General features: G+C 55.5%; 1 protein-coding gene and 1 long non-coding RNA gene across 6 annotated transcripts in view; one reads left to right on the top strand and one right to left on the bottom strand.

The window, feature by feature from the left end:
• Window positions 1-7,101, bottom strand: part of HDAC7 (histone deacetylase 7) — a 36,509-nt gene extending 29,408 nt beyond the window's left edge. For 2 of the 5 annotated variants that reach the window (XM_043447407.1, XM_043447403.1), the window contains exons 1-2: window positions 1,786-1,831; window positions 994-1,077 (exon numbers count right to left, since the gene is read on the bottom strand). In XM_043447407.1, coding sequence (XP_043303342.1) covers window positions 994-1,077; window positions 1,786-1,810 — 109 coding nt within the window. In that variant the 5' untranslated portion in view covers window positions 1,811-1,831. Of the gene's footprint in view, window positions 1-993; window positions 1,078-1,785; window positions 1,837-6,426; window positions 6,592-6,906 lie in introns of those variants that run through there. The other 3 variants (XM_043447404.1, XM_043447406.1, XM_043447405.1) reach the window with 3 other exon arrangements.
• On the top strand, window positions 102-5,731 carry LOC122427724. The gene is made up of 4 exons (XR_006265522.1): window positions 102-374; window positions 930-1,044; window positions 2,039-2,121; window positions 5,582-5,731. It is a non-coding gene; the product is annotated as an uncharacterized LOC122427724 (long non-coding RNA).
• Window positions 7,102-20,723: the final 13,622 nt, after the last annotated feature.

The following is a 20,723-nucleotide window of genomic DNA, read 5'->3' on the forward strand; positions in this document are numbered from 1 at the left end:
GGCCGGCCCTCCGGTGCCCTGGAGCCCAAGTCAAGGCCCAGCCCCTCGCCCGGCGGGGCAGGAGGGGGTGGGGGGCTGTGCCAGCGCGCCTCCTCAGCTCCACCGTGACTCACTCCTGGGACCCAGGGGAAACACAGCCCTGAGCTGCGGGCAAACACGGCCTGCCGCCTGCCCCGCCTCCAGCTCCCCGCCTCCACATTTGCTAACCGAAACCGGGCTGTTGCTATTTTTAACCCTCCAGCTCCCCCTTGCCTGGGGCTCCCCCCTTCACCCCACCCCCACCCCCCTGCCCCAACCGGGTGCCACCAGCCTGTCATTCTGAGAGCAGTTCCACAACCTGAACGCCCAGGAGGGCGCAGCGGATGCCCGTGCAGGTTTGTGGGGCAAGCAAAACAACACGGTTACAGCCCCGTCGCCCCAGTCGCCGAATTCCCCCACCCCGACTCTTTCCGAACCTGTGACTCCCAGCCTGCCCTGCTTCTCCCTCTCATCCTGGCAGCGGGGGAGGGAGAAATGGGACTTCAAGGGCTGGTGGGGGGGCATGGGGGGGCACTGCAGGAGCCAGAGCTGGCCTCCTGGGGGTGGGGGGGAGCTGAGCTGGCCTCCTGAAGGGGGACAGGGTCCCCCTCCCTCCCTCCAGGGTGCCAGGCTCTCCCTGAAGGCCCAAGGTCTCTGCCCACCAGGATTTCCAATCCCTGCAGGCAACATGGGGAAAAAAGGAAGTGGCTGGCGACAGGGTGGGGATGGTGAGTTGAGCCCAGGGCCCTCCTCATGAGCCGTCCTCTCTCCCCGTCCTGGGCGGAAGGCCGGGGAGACACAGGAGTCCAGGGAGTGAGTGTATCAGAAGCCGAAAGGAGGCCCAGGCGGAGGGACTCCAGGCGGGTGGTTGGAGGCCTCTTCTTTTACACGAGGGCGCCTCTGATACACAGCTCTCCCAGGAGAGGGCCGGACCATCCTGCAGCCCACAGCTCCGGGGCCCCCAGGAAAACCTACCAGAAGAGGCTGGAGGCGAGAGGGTCTGAAGGCTGCTGGCTGACGTGAAAGGTAACCTTCTGAGAAGGGGCCGAAGGGGTGGGCCTGCAGGGGGACCAGAGGGGCACGGCCTTCTAGCTGTCTTCTGCCGCCCCCACCCAATGCCTCCCAACCCCGCCCCGTGCGCAGAATCTCTCCCAGTTTGAGGAGCAGATTCCAAGGGCCCAGGAGAGGCTCTGCAGCGCCCAGCCCAAGGTCTCCTCCTCTCTCTCTCCTGCCCCAGGCCCCACTCGGCCAGCCTCAGCCCTCACTTTGCTCCGGCCTCACACTGGCCCCGGCCCCAGTCCTTTTTTCTGGTGTGTCCTCTCTTCCAGGGCCCAAGTCCTCTCTAAGTAGGATCCCCCTCTCTCAGTGACTCTTGAACCAGGTAAATAGATCCCAGTGGCCACAGAGGCAGCCAGGCTAGACCAAGAAGGGAGGGACTTGGCACAGGGGTTACAGGGTGGCGAGAGGGGGAGGAAGGGAATGAGGAGGGAGGAAGGTGAAGCAGGAGGGTCAGGAACAGGGCGGCACTTTGCTGCCGCCTCCCCGGCACCCAACACATCCACGGGACCCTGGACTCAGCCCCTGGAAGGGAAAGAGGCTGCTCCCCCAAGTGCTGAAGCAGCCTGAGGTCAGCCCTGCCCAGTTCCCCCTCCTCTTCTCCCCTTCCATCAGCCTCTGTGGATTGCCTGAGCAGCCGAGACCCTGAGGTCTTCCGTGCCAGGCCAAAGGCTGGCCCTCGGGCTCCAATCCTCAGCCTAAGTCCCTCACCTGGATCCAGGTGGTTGCCAAGCATGGCTCAGAAGTTCCGAGGGCTCACTTCCAGCCTGGGGACGTGAGAGCAGGCATCCATGTCACTTCTCGGGCAGGCCTCCCCTGGCCTCCCTGTCTAAGGAAGTCCCCCCTTGTTATTCTCTGTTGCTGCGCCCGGTTCATTTCCTTCTTAGGGTTCATCACAATGGGTAACTAGATGTATCTACTCATTTCTTGACTTGCTTACTTGTCTTACCGTCTCCGCCACTAGAGTGGAAGTTCCCTGAGGTCAGACACCCTGCCAATGAGATCACTGTGTATCTGTGCCCGGGACCTGGCATACAGCAAGTCTCAGTAAGCATCCAATGAGTAAATAAATAGCTGAATGCTTGGCACAGCAAAGGGGGCCTTCTGGTTGCCAACGTCACTTTTAGGATTGATGAGCCACAGGTCCAGGATTTCCCCAGGGAGAAGGAAGCAGGATGTAACAGGAAAAGCAAGGTCAGGAAGCCCGGGGCCCCAGGGAAAAGGTCAAGGCCAGCAAGCATCCACTCCAGTTCCGTCTGGTCCACAGTGTCATGCTGAGTGTGGACATGTACACAATTGCACACCCAGAGGACGCATGGGTGAGTCCTGGACTGGTGTTGAAAGGCTTGGATTTTGTCCTGGTTCTTGTCTTACTATCCTTGTGTCCTTGGACAAACCACATACCTTCTACGGGTCTGTTTCCTCAAAGGAAAAACTGAAGAGGTGGGCCAGACCAGCAGTCCTCAAACACGGCTTGGCACCAGATCACCTGAAGCACGTGTCAAAATCCAGGCTCCCAGGCCCCACCCCTGCAGATTTTGAGTCTGGAATGGGGCATGAGGATCTTTATTTTGAATACATTCCCAGGTATTGAAATGTACCTGGAATTGGAAATGTCCTAGGAAGCCAAAACGGGAAGGGAGGTGTCAGATTTAAGGACTCCTTCTAATACTCAGACCATTAAGGAAAGGGTTGTCTGGGGGTACTTTCCTGCAGTTCCAAGTGGTCCTGAACTCTAAAGCAAGTGGCCTGGGAACCAGCATTTGAAGAGAGATGAGCATGCTTTCCAGCAAATACCTGGACTTCAAAAAAAAAAAGCCATTCCTGCACAGGCATACATCCCCTCCAAACACATCCATCCACCCCACGCAGAGCCATGAGTGCAAAGGTACACAACTCTAGAGACCACACACATCCACGCTACATGTGTGCGTCTTTCCCAGACACCCAACAAAGAGCCACCACATGGATTGCAAATTGCCACGGAATCACCACCTCTACATACAAGCCTAGGGGCACACGTGCAGACCCCCCACCACTCACTCTGTGCATACACACCCATCACGTGTAGATCCACACGAAACAGACACTATCCTGAATTTATTCGGCCTCTGGGAACTGGTGCAGGACCAAAGGAGCTATGCTCTGCTGATGAAAACATCTCTCCCACCTCTGCCACTCTGACCCCCCCACTTTGCCCCAGGCAGCATGGTGTCCAGTTCCTTTCACAGGGGGAGCTGGAGGACAGTGGAGAGATGGAATGAGGAGAGGCACAGAACCCCCTACCCCAAAAGTCCAGCAAAACGTCTCTTCTGCTTCCCCCCCCAGGAGGTGCAAAAGGGCCTCCACCCAGCCCAGCCCCCCACCCCCCACCCCCAATGCTCACTTACTTGCCTAAGATTCCCAAGCCCTGGTCCCCGAGAGCCAAAATGGTAAGGGAGGTGGCCAGATTTAAGGACTCCTCCTAATACTCAGACCACTAAGGAAAGGGCTGTCTGGGGGCACTTTCCTGCGGTTCCAAGGCCTGGGTCCCCCTGGGAAGGTTGCCACAGAAACAGGGGGAAATATCACAGGGAAACACAATACCCGGCAGGGTCACCTGCTGACCAGGCTTCCTGCTGTGTTGCCCACCGCCGCCCCGCCTCCCCATCTCACTGCCCTCTTGGCCTCCTTCTCGGGCCTTACCCGGGGCCTCCTCACCGAAGCTCTCCTTCCTGCCTCCCCTGCCTTATGCAGAAAACCCTGCTCCTTTTGGTTCCAAACAACATCAGGGATGGCCCAGAGCTCAGTCCCCCACTCCTAATCCTACCAGCGCCCCCACCACAGGAAATCAAAGCTTCCTGCCCCAGAGGAAGTGCCCCATCTAGTGAACAAATCCAACACAGAAACGACAGTCTCAGAGCCTTGGGAAGACAGATGCCAGCTCCTATGCCTCACCCCGGCCCTGCTTCCAGCAGTACCCCTCACCCCACCACAGGCTGGTCTCAGGTCTGCCTAAGGACAGGTCCGGCCAAGGCGTGACGTGGGTGTGGGTGGGACCTGAGCCAGGCCGGAGAGGAGAAGGCCAGGAGAATGGGCAATGGCAGAGTTAGAAGGTCTGGTCCTGGCCCCGCTTGGCCTGCCATTCCCTAGCTGGGTGACCCTGGGCCTTACCTTAGCTTATCTTAGACCCCTGACAACTTCAAAATTACCAGCTCTTAAAAAGAAAGGCCAGGAGAAGGAAGGTAAAGAGGTGGAGGAGGTTACGCAGGCTTCTGCCTTGGACAAGGACGCCTGCAGCCCCAGGAGGGTACCCACTCCCCACATCCGTCACACGTGAGATTCTCATTTCCAAGGGCTTTCTATCCAGATTGAGGAGAGGATGGTGGAAAAGAAAGTTTCAACTCTCATTCCCAGAAAAGAATGAAAGCTGGGGTCCACTATTACTGAAGGAAATGGGGGCCATAACAGCTCCCATCCTGGACACCAGTCCATCTCCTATTGTCAGCCTCTCCTCTGTGGTCATTTTATTGATGGGGAAACTGAGCTTCAGTGTCAAAGTGGAGTGACCAGTTTAGATTCTGGGAACAGTCAGTGCAAGACCTGAATGCAACCTTCCCAGCCACAGGATAACAGCTTAAGACTTGGTGGCCAGAGACACCCACCCCTGGGCTCAGGCTAAGGAACACAGAGGCCTCAGGAGAACACTGCCCTGGGGCCATTCTAGGCGTAATACCAAGAAGCAGCTCTAAGCCTGGCCTTGGTGGGGTCCAGAAATATCATGGGACTAAAGGCCGAGGAAGAGTCCCAGCGGGTCCCGGACCTCGTTCCAGTTCAGGTTCACTGGGAACAACACAGCGAGACTGCTTGTGCCTTTGTTTCCCCAGAAGTGACTCCACAGAAGAGGAACATTACTTCTTAATTCAGTGGGTAAAGGGAACAGACAGAAGAAAGTAGGGAGGTTGAGATGCTGAGCAATGAGCTCTGCAAGAGGTCTTGCAGAGGCTGCAGAAGGAGCTTTCAAGAGGGTTGGTATGAGGAGTGTGTGGCTGCCCAAGCCACTTGGAGGACCTGACCTACGGGGTCCTACAGGGCAGAAATGGGCCACTGTTAAGGGGCAGGGAAACCGAGTCACAGTCTCCTTTCTTTCAACCCAGTGGCTGGGCAGGGGTCTTGAGCAAAGTCCTCATCGACCCAGGTGCATGTCCAGGGAATAGGATGATGAATCCAGATGCTGAGTCCCCAGCAGGGCCACTGAAACTGGCAGGCAGAGCTGGGCCTCAAGCAGATGCTCAATGAGGGTGTGGCGCGGGATGGGCAGCAGCAGGACAAGCAGTGTCCAGATGCAGGGGGAGGCCTCTGGGGCACGGAAGACCACCAGCAGGGTCAGGGAATGGCTTGGACTGGGTGGCAGGAGCCCCAGTGGCCGGCCAGGTCAGATCCGAAAGGGTAGCTTGGGCAGCAGGCGAGAAGGAAATGGGGGTGGGGGTGCTGGCTGGCCTGCAAGTCCCAGAGGTCTCTCTCTTAGTTCACAGGCCCAGAATCAGAGCCCAGCCCAGCTGCCGGATTTGCCGCCTACTCTCACTCCCCAGGACCAACAGACCCCAGGTTTGGGGGGCACACATCCTGTCCCCCACCGCTCCGGACACAGCCTGCGGTCCCCATCTTCCCGCGCCCCGCCAGCACCTCCACAGCTCACTTGAGCACAGGTGTCTCTTCACCCAGATGGGTGAGCAAGGACGGGGGCGGGGGGGGGGGGGGCGTTGCTCAGAGAAACCTCGCTGTCAGAGACCCTCCCTCCCAGGGATCACTTTCCCCAGCGGAGGGGTCGGAGTAAAGTCCAGCCGGGATCCCCGGGCTGGGGGCGCTGACGTTCGTGGCTCAGAGTGTGGCCCCAACTCAACGGGTCCTGCCCTTTGCCCAGCGCTTCCAAACCTTCCGCCCGGGAGCACCGCCCCCTCCCGGGGCCGCGGCGGCCGTCCCTCCCTCCAGGGTCCCCCGGTCAGTCCTCCCCGCGAATGGGGGTGATGGGACGCCGGGCCCGCGCACCGGCGGCCCGGGGCCTCCAACTCCCTCCCTCGGGCCTGTCGCTGCCCCGGGGCGGGCGGATGTGGGCGCCCCGCAGGAGGCCCTTAACCCTCCGGCCCCGGAACCAGCCCGGGCCGGGAGCCTGCCAGAGCCCCGCGGAGCCGGGCGACGCGGGCACGGTCGCGGGGGCGCACGCCAGGCTGGGCCCGCGGGGCCGCCTGGAGCCCCGCGCGGGAGCCGGAGCCCGAGCCTGAGCCCGAGCCCGAGCCCAAGCCCGAGCGGGCGGCGCTGGGTGCCGCGCGCAGGGCGGGGCGGCCGGGCGGGGGGCGGCAGCCCAGTACTCACCAGCGCCGGGGCTGTGCATCCAGGGGCCGGGGCCCTCAGAGCGGGGGGCTCATGGCGGGGCGGGGGGCTGGGGCGCCGGCCTCACATCCCCCCCGGTCGCCGGAGGCTGCGGAGCGACTGTGAGACGGCGAGAGGAAGGGAGGGGGCCGGGAGGGGGAGGGCCCTGGCAGCCCGGCCGGCCGGGTAGGATGACAATGGAAGGAAATGCTTTATCTGAGTCTGAGAGCGGGCCAAGGGGGAGGGGAGGGAGGGGGCAGGCGCTCGCGGCCCGGGGACACACCACCCGGCAGACACGGCGCGACGCCCGGGCTGGCGGACGGGCGGGCGGACACCCCGCGCGGCCGGATCGCGGGGAGGCAGCGCCGAACCCGGAACGCGGGGGACGCGGCCCCGACCCGCGCGCGGCCGCCGCGCTGCAGCCCAAGTCTCGGCCGCCGCGCGGCGCAGCGACCCGCGCACAATTCCCGGAAACCCAGATACCTGAGCGCACGCACCCTCGCGGACGGCCGGGGCCGCGAGCACACATCCATGTTGGCCCGGGGCAGAGTCGTCTACACAGACACGCCGCAGAGAGGGACCCCCGCGCTCACAGGCACCAGCTCGCACGGCCCACCAGCCAGCAGTTACCCGGGGAGGGGCGGGAGGCCGCGGGACGCGCGTGGAGTCCCCGGTCCCGGCGAGGAGTCCCAGACGGACACCCCCGACCCCGCCCCAAGCACAACGTGCCCGAGGAAAGTTCCAGGATCTGATTTGAATCACTGCCCAGCCCTACCCCTCTGCCATGCCCCCCCCCCCCCACCGTGCCTGCTGAGGGGAATAGAAGGGTCCAGCCTGTTCCTATTAAAAGAAAAAGGGGGGTGGGGTGGTGAGGATTTTGAAAGTTTTCTTTTTTTAAAGAAATTTCTCAAGGGATTTCCTTCCCTCCTCTCCTCTTCCTCTCTTCCTCCCATTCCTCTCCCCCCACCACCCTCCCCCCCCCACTTTCCCCCTCCCGGTCCCTATGAGTCAAACTTCAGCAATGTGCCCAGTGTCTCCCAGTGCATTACAGCGGATCATAGAAATGTTCCAGTCTGTGAGTCGGAATGTAGCCGCCTCCAGCTCTCCCTCAGCTAATAAACTCAGCTCTGGGCTGGCTTTGCACAGCAGCCCTCCCTGCCCCGGCTCCCCTGTTAGCAAGACCAGAAGGTCAGGGTCAGGGGTCAGGGGCTGAGGACCTCCCCATTGTGCTTCCCGGCCTGGTCTGTCAGCCCTGTGCCTCTGGCAATCTGCTGGGTCAGAGACACAGCGGCTCCTGCGAAGTGGAGAAGTCTACAGGAAACGCTGGTCTCTCCCTGATGGTGGGGGGCTCACCCCTGGCAAGCAGAGGGCAGCTTCCCTCTGACCCCATCCTGCTTCCCTCCATCCTGGGAAGCCTGGAGTCCCACAATGCTACAGCAAAAGAAGAAATTGAGGCTGAGCCAGAGACGTGTCAGATTAAAAACAGGAGTCCCAGGGGCCTAGGAGAGCTTGGCCATGCTGAGGTCCAACATCTGACCATGGCCTCCCTGTTCCTGCAGACCTGGCTCCAGCCTCCCCACCTGTTGCCCCTGCTTCCTACCTCAGGCCGTTTTGTGGTCCCAGCTCTCCCAAAGCAGGCAGATCTCACCCCTCTGCACTTGTTCACTTTTCCTCACAGACCCCTTTCCCAACATGAAGGCCTCCTACAACATGGCACCACACATCTCTCTCTCTTCCCACCCCTTCCTCGGTTCTGCTCAGGGCCTGGAGATACTTAGTCCTCAGTACTTAGATGCTAGTACTAAGTACTTAGATGTTATTTTGCTGTTATTACTATTATTAATATTATTTCAGCCAAACCGGGCTACTGGCTGCCCCCCTCATGTCCTCATGCTCTCCCATTCCCCTACTTTGGTTCACGCCCGCTCCCTCCAAAAACAAATGTCCTACCTCCCCACTCTCTCCTGTTAAAATCTGTCTAATCCTCAAGGTCTATCCCACCTTCTCCAGGAGCCTTTCCCTGATTCCCATAGCCAGAGGGACTCTTTCTTCTCCTTGAAGGACTCCGCTCTTGTCAGTCTTCCTCTGTACTTTGACCTTCACCCACTTGCATCCTTGTCTCAGCTCTCTCCTCCTTCGCAAGAATGTTCCAGAGTGGATGTCCCCTGAGCCCAGCTACTGCCTTAGTCAGGGGTACATTCCTTGTAGTGTCTTGCTGAGTGCCTTGCACAGAATTCAGGCTCCCTCTGGGTCATTTTTGGAATTGGAACAGATTCATAGACTTCAAGGACCATCCCCCAGCTGAACAACTTCAGTATATCTTTTCTCTCAGGACTCCCCACACTCTTAAAGACACATGTTCTTCCACCTCAGGTGTGTTTTTCCCAGCCCTTGCTTCCAAACCAAATCCCTGTCTGTGCCCATGGCCTCCATACCCACAGCCTCCAGAAAAATTGCTTGGTTGTTTCAGATGCTCAGCCTCTCCCCTGCTGTCTGTCTCCTTTAGCCTCACAATGCTCCCTCCTGACACCCCCCCCCAGGACTCCTGTAGTTATTTCTGGACTGAAATCAGGCCCTTGTTTGCTCATTTCTACCATGTGCATCATTCATGTATTTGTTTATGAGTTTTCTTTTTCTTTTTAACCTAACCACTGAGTTCTAAGAGATTTGAGCACAAAGGTTATCTCCTTTCAACCTCTGCCTGTCCCCTCGGTACTCCGCACATGGCTTTCTACACGCACCAGAATTCCCTGCCTGAAGTCAAGGCAGAGAAAAAGACAGCAGGTGAGTCCTACATCCAGAAGCCGGACTGTGCCGCTCCTTCTTTTGCCCCTTTACTTACCACCACCCCACCCGCATCTCATGGCCCAATCTTAAGCCAGTTTCTACACTTGATCTTAGCCAAAAGGCCAAGAAGTGATTAAGCCAGTTTCAAAGTCACACCTCCCTTAATGGGATGTGTTAAGGAGTCTCCAGAAAAGAGACCCAAGGCAGAAAAGTTCAGGCTACCTTTTTCTCTTCTACCCTCGTTACCATGTGGAGAGGTTTGTTTTGTTTTGTTTTTGCACAGACCGCTCAATTAAGCACCCTGTAGAAGAGATGAGTCTCATAGAACCTGCCTTGGCTCCCTGGTATCTTCCTTGAGGCTCTGGCCATACAAAGCCTGAGGGCACTGCCTTCTGCTTTCTTTGGGGCTCTGGGGCTACCTGACATTCTTTCCTTTCTTCTTTCCTTCCCCTGCTTAGCTACCTTTTACTGTTTACCGTGCAGCAGCCCTATGCCATCCCCCTGGCAAATATTAGATCATTTATTCATAATAGTAATCCTTGTTATGCTTGTGATTAACATACGGATGACTGCTCATAAAGGCTGAGAAACCTGACCAAAGTTACACAACTGGAAATTGAGGAGGGCATTCATCTATTCAACAAATGTTGTTGGGTGCCCATCTTGTGCCAGGGTTTAAAGCCCCATCCAGAGTCATCTGGTCTAAACCTCAGGCCTCTGAGACCACTCCTGACCCAGCTTTCTAGATGTGGTAGCTGAAGCCACAATCCCTCCTGTAACCCGCACTTCCCCCACACTCTCCACAAGGCCAATCAGAGAGTGTTCATCCCTGGCCTGGGGAGATCTCAGAGGGACAGCCACTTCCTTGGGTGGGTTGGGCCTTGGATTCCAGTTTCTGAACCTGGAATCAGATGCCAATGCATAGGGTTTGGACTAGAAATATAAATAGGGGAGATAGATCCCCAGCTCCAAATAAAGTGTTTCATGGAGCCAGATATAACAAGTGGAAGGAAGGAGGAGAGGGAGGGTAATTAAGATTTATCCAGCGGCTCCTTTGTATCACATGCTGTTCAAGGCCCTTTCACTTATACCTCATTATTATCCCCATTGTTTTAGTTAAAGAACTAAAGCTCAGTAAGACAGAGTTTCGCCCAAGGCCAGAGTTTCCCACATGGCTCAGTGGTAAAGAATCTGCCTACAGTGCAGGAGACCCAGGTTCGATCCCTGGGTTGGGAAGATCCCCTGGAGAAAGGAAAGGCTACCCACTCCAGTATTCTGACCTAGAGAATTCCATGGACTGAATAGGCCATGGGGTCACAAAGAGTCAGACACAACTTAGCGACTGAGCATGCATGCACGCATAGAACCAGTAAGTGATTCAATCACAAATGTGCCTGATTCAGAGCCTGTGCAGTTTCTTCTAACAGATCAAAATAATGCAGAAGTTGTGGCCAGGTCTCCTTCTCCAGTGCAGCCTGGTTACTAGAGGTCCCCGCTGATCAAGGAATGACACTCTAGATGCCAAGTTTCCTTCCTCAACGACTCCAGTCATGTCCTCTCCTCCCTGGCCCCCACCTTTGTCTGTTGCATTGCTCTGGAGGGATCAGAGGTGCTATGTAAGTATTCTGGCTAGGATGGAGGAGTGCGACTTCGGGGTGCGGCTAGGCAGACTTCCGCTCAGGATTTTAGGATCTGAGAGAAGAAGCCATACATCCTCCTGGGTCAGAGTTAAATTAAGAAGAGGCTGGGTCATGGCCACCAGTTCAGATAGCCCGAGCTGGGAGGCGAGATGACTGTGGGGACAGAGGCAGGTGGAGAAAACTAAGCAAGTTCCTTCCTCATCCTCCTACCTCCCTCATCCCCCTACCTCCCTCCATTGTCAACAAAGGTGATGTGGTTTCCCCTGTGGTCTGTTGCCCTAGACACCTGCAGTTCTGGGTACATATGTGTATGTGTGTATGTGCCAGCCATAACCTAGGGGGACACAGGGAGAAAGCAGTGGGACAGGATGGGGAGGGGCAGGAAGCCAGAGACAAGCTCCTCAACCCCAGGTGAAGAAGGCACAGTGATCGCGGAGGATGGCAGAGGCCACCCCCTTGGCTACTCCAGACCCCAGCCAGGAACCTCAGGAGAGCATCGTGGGTGCAGGGCCCTGGGCTACACTGGGAGCCACGGAACTTGAGTTCTAGGCCCAGTTCTGCCATTAACTTCCTGGGTCACACCTTTCTAAGTCTCAGTTTCCTGCTTTGTAAAATAGCAAGGCCTTGGTTTTCTACCCCACAAGCCTGGTCTGAGATTATACAAATAATATATGCAGAAGGCTGTACCACTGTGAGATTTAGAAATATTACAGTTGCCCCCTACACACACACACACACACACATACACACACACACCATAGTGCAGATAAAGAACAAAAATAAAAGCAAAAGCACAGTTTCTGCCCTCATTTTGCTCACACTGTGTTGAGGAAATAAAATAAACACATAAAATACTTGAAAGCCTCTTTTGCAGCCAACTATTTTAAAAATCTCACCACTGTGTGATCTCGGCCAAATCAAGACCTCTCTGGGCCTCAGGCTGGTTTCTCATCTATTAAATGAGAGAGCTGGTCTAAGTCATCTCTACTTACTTTTCTGAGTCTGAGGCAGTTTTCTGATTCTGTTATTTAGAATGTACATGGCAAAGAGAAAAGACCTGAGCAGATCACAGCCTAAATGAAGTCAGTGAGCTTTAAGCTGGGTTTTGAAGGAGCCCAGAAATGCGAATCGGTGTGGGGGAAGGGGGCGACATTCCAGGTAGAGAGAATGGCATGTGCAAGGGCGAGGCAAGGAAGCAGAGGGTGGCCAACAGATTAGTGAGGCTCAGGAATGGGGTTGGTGAGGACTGAGGGAGCCTGGGGAGGAAGTGGGGACCAGAGGAGGAGGAGAAGGGTCAGTCCCCAGGGGTGAGGCTGCTGAGACTGAAAGTGGGCAGGAATATGGATGGGAAGATACTCTCCCAGCTCCTGAGGCTGGTGCCAAAGCCCATCCAGCCAAACTCCACCCAGGAGGGAGAGAAAGAAAGGTCCCCTGGCCAAAAGGCCCCACCTACCAGGACGGCCCATTCCTCCCTTCCTTTCTCTCCCAATTCTGCTCCAGCTGGGAGGTAAGAGAGCCCCCCCCCACTCCCCCAAGCCAGAGCCCTGTTAGTGACACAAACAGACAGATGAGGACACTGCCACATCCCTCCCCAACAATAATGCCAGCCGTGAAATAATAATAGAAAGTATAATGATGATGATCAAAATACTGAAATATCAGTTACCGTGTTTTGTAACAGAAACTAACAGAATGTTGGAAGTCAATTATGCTTCAAAAACAAACACACAAACAAGTTCCTCAAGAAAGAGATGAGATTTGTGGTCACCAGAGGCTTAGAGGCAGGGGGAATTGGAGAAAGGTAGTCAAACAGCAACCCACTCCAGTATTCTTGCTGGAGAAATCCCATGGACAGAGGAGACTGGCGGGTTACAGTCCTAGGGGGTCACAAAGAGTCGGGCACAGGTGAGCAACTGAGCACACACCTAGTCAAAAGGCACAAACTTCCAGGAGTAAGATAAGTAAGTATGAGGGGTATAATGATCATGCACAACATGATAAATATAATTAGTACTGCTTTATATCCAGGAAATTGTTAAGAGAGTAAATCCTGAGTTCTCATCACAGGAAAAAATCTTTTTTTCTGTCTTTGGTTTTGTGTCTATATGAGTGTTCACTAAGCTTATTGTAATACACATTTCATGATGTATACGAATCAAATCATTATGCAGTATGCCTTATACAGTGCTACATGTCAATTATATCTCAACGAGACTGAAAAAAATAGTAATTGATGATGATGATGATGATGAAATAAACTACCCATCCCTTGCCCTCTGATAAAACCCCACAGCACCAAAACCTCTTGTTATGGCTGTTCCATTTACTAGAATCTTTGCTCCTAAGAGCTGCAAGCAGTGTGTAAAACTATCCAATCTGTAGGATCTCCCAAACCTGACACTATATCAAAATCATGCAAGAGAACCTGTGAGTAGCAGATTCCTGGGCCCTCTCACAGTCTCTATCTTTTGGGGTGCTGCGGGTGGGGGATACCTAGTAATCTGCCGTTCCCCAGGTAATTCTAAGGTCTGGTTAGGTTCGGGATGCTCTGATCTAATCAAACCACTCCTTTCTAGTTGAGGAAACCGAGGACCCAGTCTCCTTGCTGGCGGTGTCATGGTTAATCCGTGGTAGGGAGCAGGCAGAGAAGTCAGGCGTCCCAGCTTCTAGGTCAGTGCTCCTTCCCCAGCCTGCACCGCCCAGCCCCGGAGATGCCTGTGCCAGCAGAGATTATGGTCACGGAGGCAGCCACTGGGCCATACCCTAATCATGAGCGAGAAGAAATTCGTCTGAGTTGCAAAATGCCTCTCTGCAGCCAGCTCACAATTACTCGCTCCAGTGGCCCCTGCAGGGATGCTGCAGTCCACCCACTGGTGGGCTTGGGAGTTCAGCCTTGCTACATGGCCCAGTAGGGCCCTGTCTAGCCCCAGTGACTCTATCGACTGGAGGGCAGGGGGCAGGGTCCCACCCTGTTACCTATCTTAATGGTTTCTCTTGAGAGGCACTTACCTCTGACCCTGGAATCTCCAGGAAAGACCTTGAGGAGGTCCTGGCCTAAGAACACTTACCTCTCTTCCCCAGGAGTGTCTTTAGGGTGTCCTGTGTGCAGTAGAAGAGCTTCAATGTAAGGTGAGGGTGAAAGGGGGTGAGGGTAACTACACAGCGGGGTGAGTGGGAGTGTCCTTGCTACGACCTTGAAGTATCCACCCACCTGTGGCCAGCACTTCTACTCTTTTTCAGTGAGTATATTTTCTTAGTATTTGAGCATCTCCTCTGGCCCAGGTTCTTGGGCACAGAGGCAAAGGGAGCCACAGTCCTTATCCTTGGTGAATTCATCTCCTGGAGAGCAGGAGCAGGATACAGCCAAAGAAAAGAACCTGGAATGGAGAAAACTGTCAGATGAGGGACTACACCACCAGTGCTGCAAAGGATGCTGGGTTCATGAGTCGTGGGAGCTCCTCCTTGGAAGGGCACTGATGGACCGTCGGGTCCTTGTGGGTGAGGGCAGTGGCTCTGCTCTGTCCTGCCCCCTCTGTGCCTGGAATGGTGATTCTAGAAGTCCCCATCCTGCTCTCACCTCCCTCATACCAGCTTGGCCTGAGTGGCAGGGGCAGGAGGGCACAGGAGGCATTGAGACAGCCGCTCTCCCCCTGAGCAGACCCTGAGGCTGGGCCCCAGGCTTCTCTGAGTGCAGCTTTCAATGAACCATTTAACTAAAACTCATAGAGGACCGGCTGAGGGAGACTGTGTAGTCCTGTTGTTAAAACTGAGACTCTAGAGTCAGGCTGCTTGGGTGGAATTTCTTGGTTTTCTCTTCTGCAAACTGGGGCATGAAGGGCCTGCCGTATTCGGGTTGTTGCGAGAACTGACGGGACCAGAACGTGAAGTGCTCCGTGTGGAACCTGCCGTCTACTGGCTGTTAGGGATGAAGCCCGAGCTGACGTTAGTAATAGGAGACAGCGCTGTCCCTTCTGTCCCTCTCAGTTGAACTTTTCCCCTACAGAGGCAGTCTCAAAATGAGCACTGACCTAATTTATGCAAAGACATCCAAATGGGTCTTTCCCTAGCTGTCCATTCTGGGATCCGGAATGTGGAAGAGGAGAACATTTGGGGGACCTTCCCCCCTACACCCCCCACCCCTACTCAGGTGTTGTTGACTCAGAGCTGAGGAGGGGCCGGACCCTGAACCAGGCGGCAGGGAATGCCCGCACCACCTGAAGAGAGGCCCTCGCCTGCCCTCCCCCTTGTCCTGGCACTGCACATCTGGAGTGGGCTGAGCATCTGGCTGCATCCCTGGGGCAATGGCCACAGCTGCTGACATTTGAGGGAGGCGAGATCCAGCTCCTCATTCGGGGCCTGGGGGCTATAAATAACCAGCTGAGAGGGCCAGGGGGACGAGGTTGACCTTTGTGGGGGGGCGGGGGGGTCGGGAGCGGCTGGCGACTGACTTCCCCCACCTCCTTGGGTCCAGAGCCAGAGTTTTAGCAAAACAGGAAGAGGCAGCAGCAGCTGCTGGGAAAGTAGGAGTGGCTCCCCTCCCCCGCCCCCTTGCCTGGGGCCTGCGGATCCCAGCCAGGACCTGGGAGAGGTGGAGTCCGCCCGGCTGGGGGGCGGGAGCTGCTGGTGCCCTCCTATGGCAAGACTGGCTCCCGGGCAATGGGAGGATGAGCCAGAGCAGGGCAGCCCAGTGAGTTGTGCCTGCCCCCACCCCACCCCCCACTCCCCCCAGCCACCTCCTGTTCCCTTTCTGTTCTTCTGTCACTGGGACAAGAGGAAGGATAGGCATTAGAAATGGAACATAAACCATGTCTGCAGCCCAGCTGGTGTATCTAGAGGCCCACCTTCCTCTCTCATCCCCTCCCAGCCCACACGTGGGCTGAGCCAAAGCCCGAGTGGGTGGGTGGGAGGATGCTTCTGGCTCTTGGAGAAGGGTCTGGCCCCAGTGGAATGATGGAGAACTTCCTCAAGAACTCTTGAGGTGGGGAGAGATCCAAAACTCTGGGGGACTATTCTCTTAGAGTAACTTGTCCACAGGAACAAGCTCTGTAGAATTGCGCGCCAGCTCAGAAGCTTCGTGAAGTCCAGGAGAAAAGTTGTTGCCCAGGAAATGTTGCTTTGCTCTGCCTTGCCTGGGGGAGACTCACCACTGCCTGGTTGGTGACATCTGGTTGGACTTCAGCTGGCCTGCATCTCCAGTGGGTCTCTATCTGCATCTGTCATGACCCCTCAATGGAGCCACTCAGCCTAGAGCCTGGAGTTTTGCTTGCTGGGAGGGGCTAGACCAGCACTGCCCGATAGAAATAGAATGGGAACCATATTTGTAAGTTTGTCTTAAAAAAAAATAGTAAAAATATATTGGTGAAGTTCATTTTAATAGTATATTTATTTAACCTAATATATGTAAAAACATCATTCCAGCATGCAGTCAAAGCACAAACTTATTAAAGAAACCATTTTACATGCTTTTTTCATACTAAATCCTTGAAATCCAGTGTGTATTTTACTTGCAGTAAATTGTAGCCATGTTTTAGGTGTTCAGTAGCACTGTATCAAACTGCACAGGTTTAGAGGAGATGGTAGCTTAACCTCTTCTTCAGCCCTTCTAGTCCCTTGCTGGGGAAGAGACTCAGGAAGTGAAAGGGAAGGCCAGTGAGGTCAATGTCCAGGGTTCTTTACTGTCGAAGGACGGCATCCCACCTTGGCTTTCAAGCACCCATCTCTAGACCTAGGTCCAGCCCTAGTGTACAGGGAAGCGGGGAGACTGAGCCACAGTGGGCCACCTTCCTAGACAGAAGTCTGCCTCCTCCTCCTGCCAGTCCTGGTCCTCTAAGCTGAAGACAGAATCTCATTGGTAGAATCTCATTTCCTCTTCAGGTGTGTTAGCCTCTGTGCTCTTCTTTCTCCTTCCAAACATCACCCAAAGGTCTTCAGGAAGCCGAGTTAAGGGATAGGGAGTGAGAAGCAAATCTGGAGTGAAAAGCAGAGTCAAGCTGTGGACATGTGGACTGAGGTGCTGGTGGGGCAGTCCAGGGGAAGTTAAGTGAACAGTTGGCCTCCAGAACTCAGAAGAGAAGGGAAGGACAAATAAAGACCTGGGATCACTGGTGAGAGTGGAGAGGGAACGGTCAGAGACTTAAAAGAACAAGAGGAAGCGCCATGTCAGAGTCCAAAATGGGGAGAAGGTCACAAATGAGAGGTGTCCACTCTCATTTGCCGCGGACGATGCTTTAAAATCCTTACAGAGAGAGCTCACACAAGTTGGTATTAAACACTGAAACAGGGGTGGACTAAAACTCAATGCACAGAAAAGATTTTTCAAGGTAGGGTGAAACATTGCCAGTAAGCAAATGCGGGGGAACATTTAACCTGCTTGTTACCTAAGTGATGCCAATTAAAACAAGTTGAAGGCAGGCACCATTTTCAAGCATTAGTGAGAAGGTGGTGAAATGTACATGTTGTTCTTGGTGGTGTAACTGCTTTTTGAAATCAATTTGGCAATATATAGTAAGCGTTAGAAGATGTTTTTACCGTTTGGCTCAATAACCCCACCCAAAATACCCTAAAACCAAAATTCAAGGTGGGGCAAGTGGAATATGTGCATAGTAATGTTCATCACCACATTCTTTACCATATGGAAAATGAGAAACAATCTGAACACCTACAGTTGGAAAATTGCGAAGCAAATTATATTTCCACTTAATAGAAAATTATAAAGCTGCTAAAAAGATGTTTTGAATGTGATATAGCATGGCAACAGAATACAGATTTCCCCACGCCCAGTGGTGGTGACTGTGTTTAAAGAAACCCAATGTAAGCACAGAGGAAAAGATTGAGAGGAGATATGAGTGACAGGTAATGATTGTGTCGTGTGGTATAAAGGCACACAATTTTCTAGTCTTTTTTTTTTTTTTGGTTGTGCCACACGGTATGTGGGATCTTAGTTCCCCAACCAGGCTCAAACTTGCATCCACTGCATTAAGAGCAAGAAATCTTAACCACTGGACCTCCAAGGAAGTCCCTCTAGTTGTTTAAGGACTGTCAATGTCGTGAAACGCTGTGGAGATTGGGGTTGAGGGTTGACCACCAGCTTCCACTGGGCTACAGGGACGGCCCTGATGACCGGAGGGAGGTGCTCAATTCATTCCTCCAGTGCGTATACTAACTGGACCATCCATCTGCCAGACCATCCCTGAGGGCTCTGTGCACTGAAGTTTCCCGGAGCTCGGCTGGCTCTCAAGTCCATGCTGGGGGCAAGACTTTGTGCTGGGGCTGGAAAAGTGTTAGCTGCTCAGTCATGTCTGACTCTTTGTGACCCCATGGACTCCAGGCTTTCCAGGTGCCTCTGTCCATGGGATTTTCCAGGCAAGAATACTGGAGTGGGTTGCCATTCTTTTTGTCAGGCGATCTTCCTGACCCAGGGGTCGAACCTGGGTCTCCCACATTGTAGGCAGATTCTTTACCGTCTGAGCCTCTGCAAGTGCTAGCTGCTCAGTCGTGTCCAGCTCTTTGCAATTCCCTGGACTGTAGCCCGCCAGACTCTTCTGTCCATGGGATTCTCCAGGCAAGAATACTAGGGTGGGTTGCCATTTCCTTCTCCAGGGGGATCTTCCTGACCCAGGGATCAAACCGGAGTCTCCTGCATGGCAAGCAGATTTTTTACCGTCTGAGCCACCAGCGAAGCCCCTGGGCCCCTGGAGGGACGGCCCAAAGAGGATAGACACGGGGGAAGGGAACAGCGTGTGGGGGTAGCAGAGGCCCCAGGGAGGTTAGGGGAGGGTTGGGGGATCACCAAGGAGCTTAGGGTGTGTGAGGGCTGCTCTGCCCTGGGGGAGCGGTTGGCAGGCTGTGGTCGGCCACCTGCTGTTTCATATCGTCCTGAAGGTGACAAGAGACGCGAGTGGGCCATCACCTCCACCCCCCCCCACAGGAACTCTACCTGGGCCCCCACCTACAAGCACCATCCGGCCTGGGCAGCCTCCTGCTCCTCCCCCCTCAGCTCTCTTCCGACAATGCACACTGGGGCCTTGAAATAACATATCTTTATTTATGCCATCATTTCCACATAATTTGCCTATGATTCATCTGTTGTCAAGAGGCATTAAAACCTCCAGCCTCAGCTCCCAGGCACCCACCAGTCCCCATCCCACTCTCTCCTGGGACCCACCCTGCCCCTTCCCACAATTTCTTGTCCAGCTCTCATCCAACCCCAGCAGCCCCCATTCACAGCACCTCTTCCTCCACAAGCACCCCCACCCCAAGCTCCTCCCCACTGGGCTTTTTTTGGGGAGTGGGAGGCAGGGGCTGGTACTCTCCATCCTCTCCCCCAGCCCAGACTCTGGCCTGAGGCAGGCCCTGCTGAGACTCCAGATGAACTAACGTGAGCAGGAAAAGGGAAGAAGCTTCTCCTGGCCCAGAAGCAGGGAGCTACAGAACCCCTCTGCCACCCCCACCCGCTACTTCCTCAGGCTGGACTTTCCTAGTACCTCAAGGCTGGTCCCTGAGTCCCTCCTTCCCCTTTATTCTGCTCTGACAGGGCACAGGGGTGTAGAGTTTCCACAGAGTGTGTGTGTGTGTGTGTGTGTGTGCACGTGTGTTGGGGGGGTAGGAATAGGAAGGGTAGTCTCACACCTTCATTAATTACCTAGTAAGGCTTTAAGGCTTTGGGGACCCCTCCCCAGCCCTCCCCGGGGAAATGTAAGTGAGTCAGGGAGCCGCAAAGTGGGGGAGGCAGGGGAGGAAGAGGATGGGGGCGAGGAGGGGGCTCTAGAAGGCAGGCGGGGGCGAGGGGAGCTGTGGTTGTGTTATCTGATGTGAGGAGCCAGGTGTGCTCTGGGGGTGGGGGGAAGAGCAGCCCGAGAGAGAGAGAGGCAGAAACTGCAGACTTGAGGCCGAAACAGGAGACAGAGCAAGCCTGGGAGGCCCGTCGAGGTCTCTCCTGCCAGAGACCAGCTTCCCTCTCGAGCTCCGGAGGCAGCCCGGGGTGGGGGCAGTGTCCCCCTGGAGGCCCCCGGCCTGGCTCCCCCAGCTCCCAGAGAAGCAGGCAGCCTCTCTCCACTGCAGGACATGGCTGGGGTGGCCAGGGCTGGGTGGTGTGCGCGAGGGTCCAGCCTCGTCCCGAATCAGGGCAGTTGGAGACAGTTGAGGGTCTGTAATCTCGGTTGGGTGTTGGCGGGTGGAGGAGGCTTTGCAGAAGGAGATAATGGGGAGGAGCCGGGCCCTGGCCTGGAACAGGGTTCCAGGGGGGCCAGCCTTCCCCCTCCTCGGGTGAACTGTGCAGACCTGTGAGCTCCGCTGGGGCACCGGCGGGGTCCTTCACAAGTGGACCCACCAGGCGTGAGTCCCACCTGCTCCAGTCCCAACTTAGGTGTATGTACGATGAGGGAGGATGACTGGGGAGGAGAGGAGCCCCCAGGAGGTGATGGGAACTCTGAGAACGAAGTGTAATAGTCACCAGGCCCTTGCTGCGTGTGCACCAGGCACAAGTCTCAAGGCTGTGTGTTCACTTGTCTACGTTTCACAACATCTCCCAAGTGAGGCTCACTAGTGTCCTCGCTCTGTGGGAGAGAGACAGACCCGGTCCACCTACAGTGGCTCCTTCAGGCCGGCTGCTCCGCTAGAGGAGGCCCTGCAGGAGCGGCAAGCTCCCCCCTCTCAGCTTCACAAAGACCCTGCGTTGCCCTTCATGCAAGGGCCCCAGAGGTCCAGTCACTGCCCCCAGGTCACACCGCTGGTGAGAGGTGGTAACAGGATTCAGGACCACCTGCTGTCTAGTCCCCCTCTCCTTCACCACCGTGGCTGCTTTCCTCAAGGCCGGGAGTGGTGTGGGGTCGAGGGGCAGGGGACCCCCTTGTGTCCCTCTGACTCCGCAGCCAC

This window comes from Cervus canadensis, chromosome 25 (genome assembly GCF_019320065.1).
Source record: "Cervus canadensis isolate Bull #8, Minnesota chromosome 25, ASM1932006v1, whole genome shotgun sequence".
In the NCBI taxonomy this organism is placed as follows: Eukaryota; Metazoa; Chordata; class Mammalia; order Artiodactyla; family Cervidae; genus Cervus; species Cervus canadensis.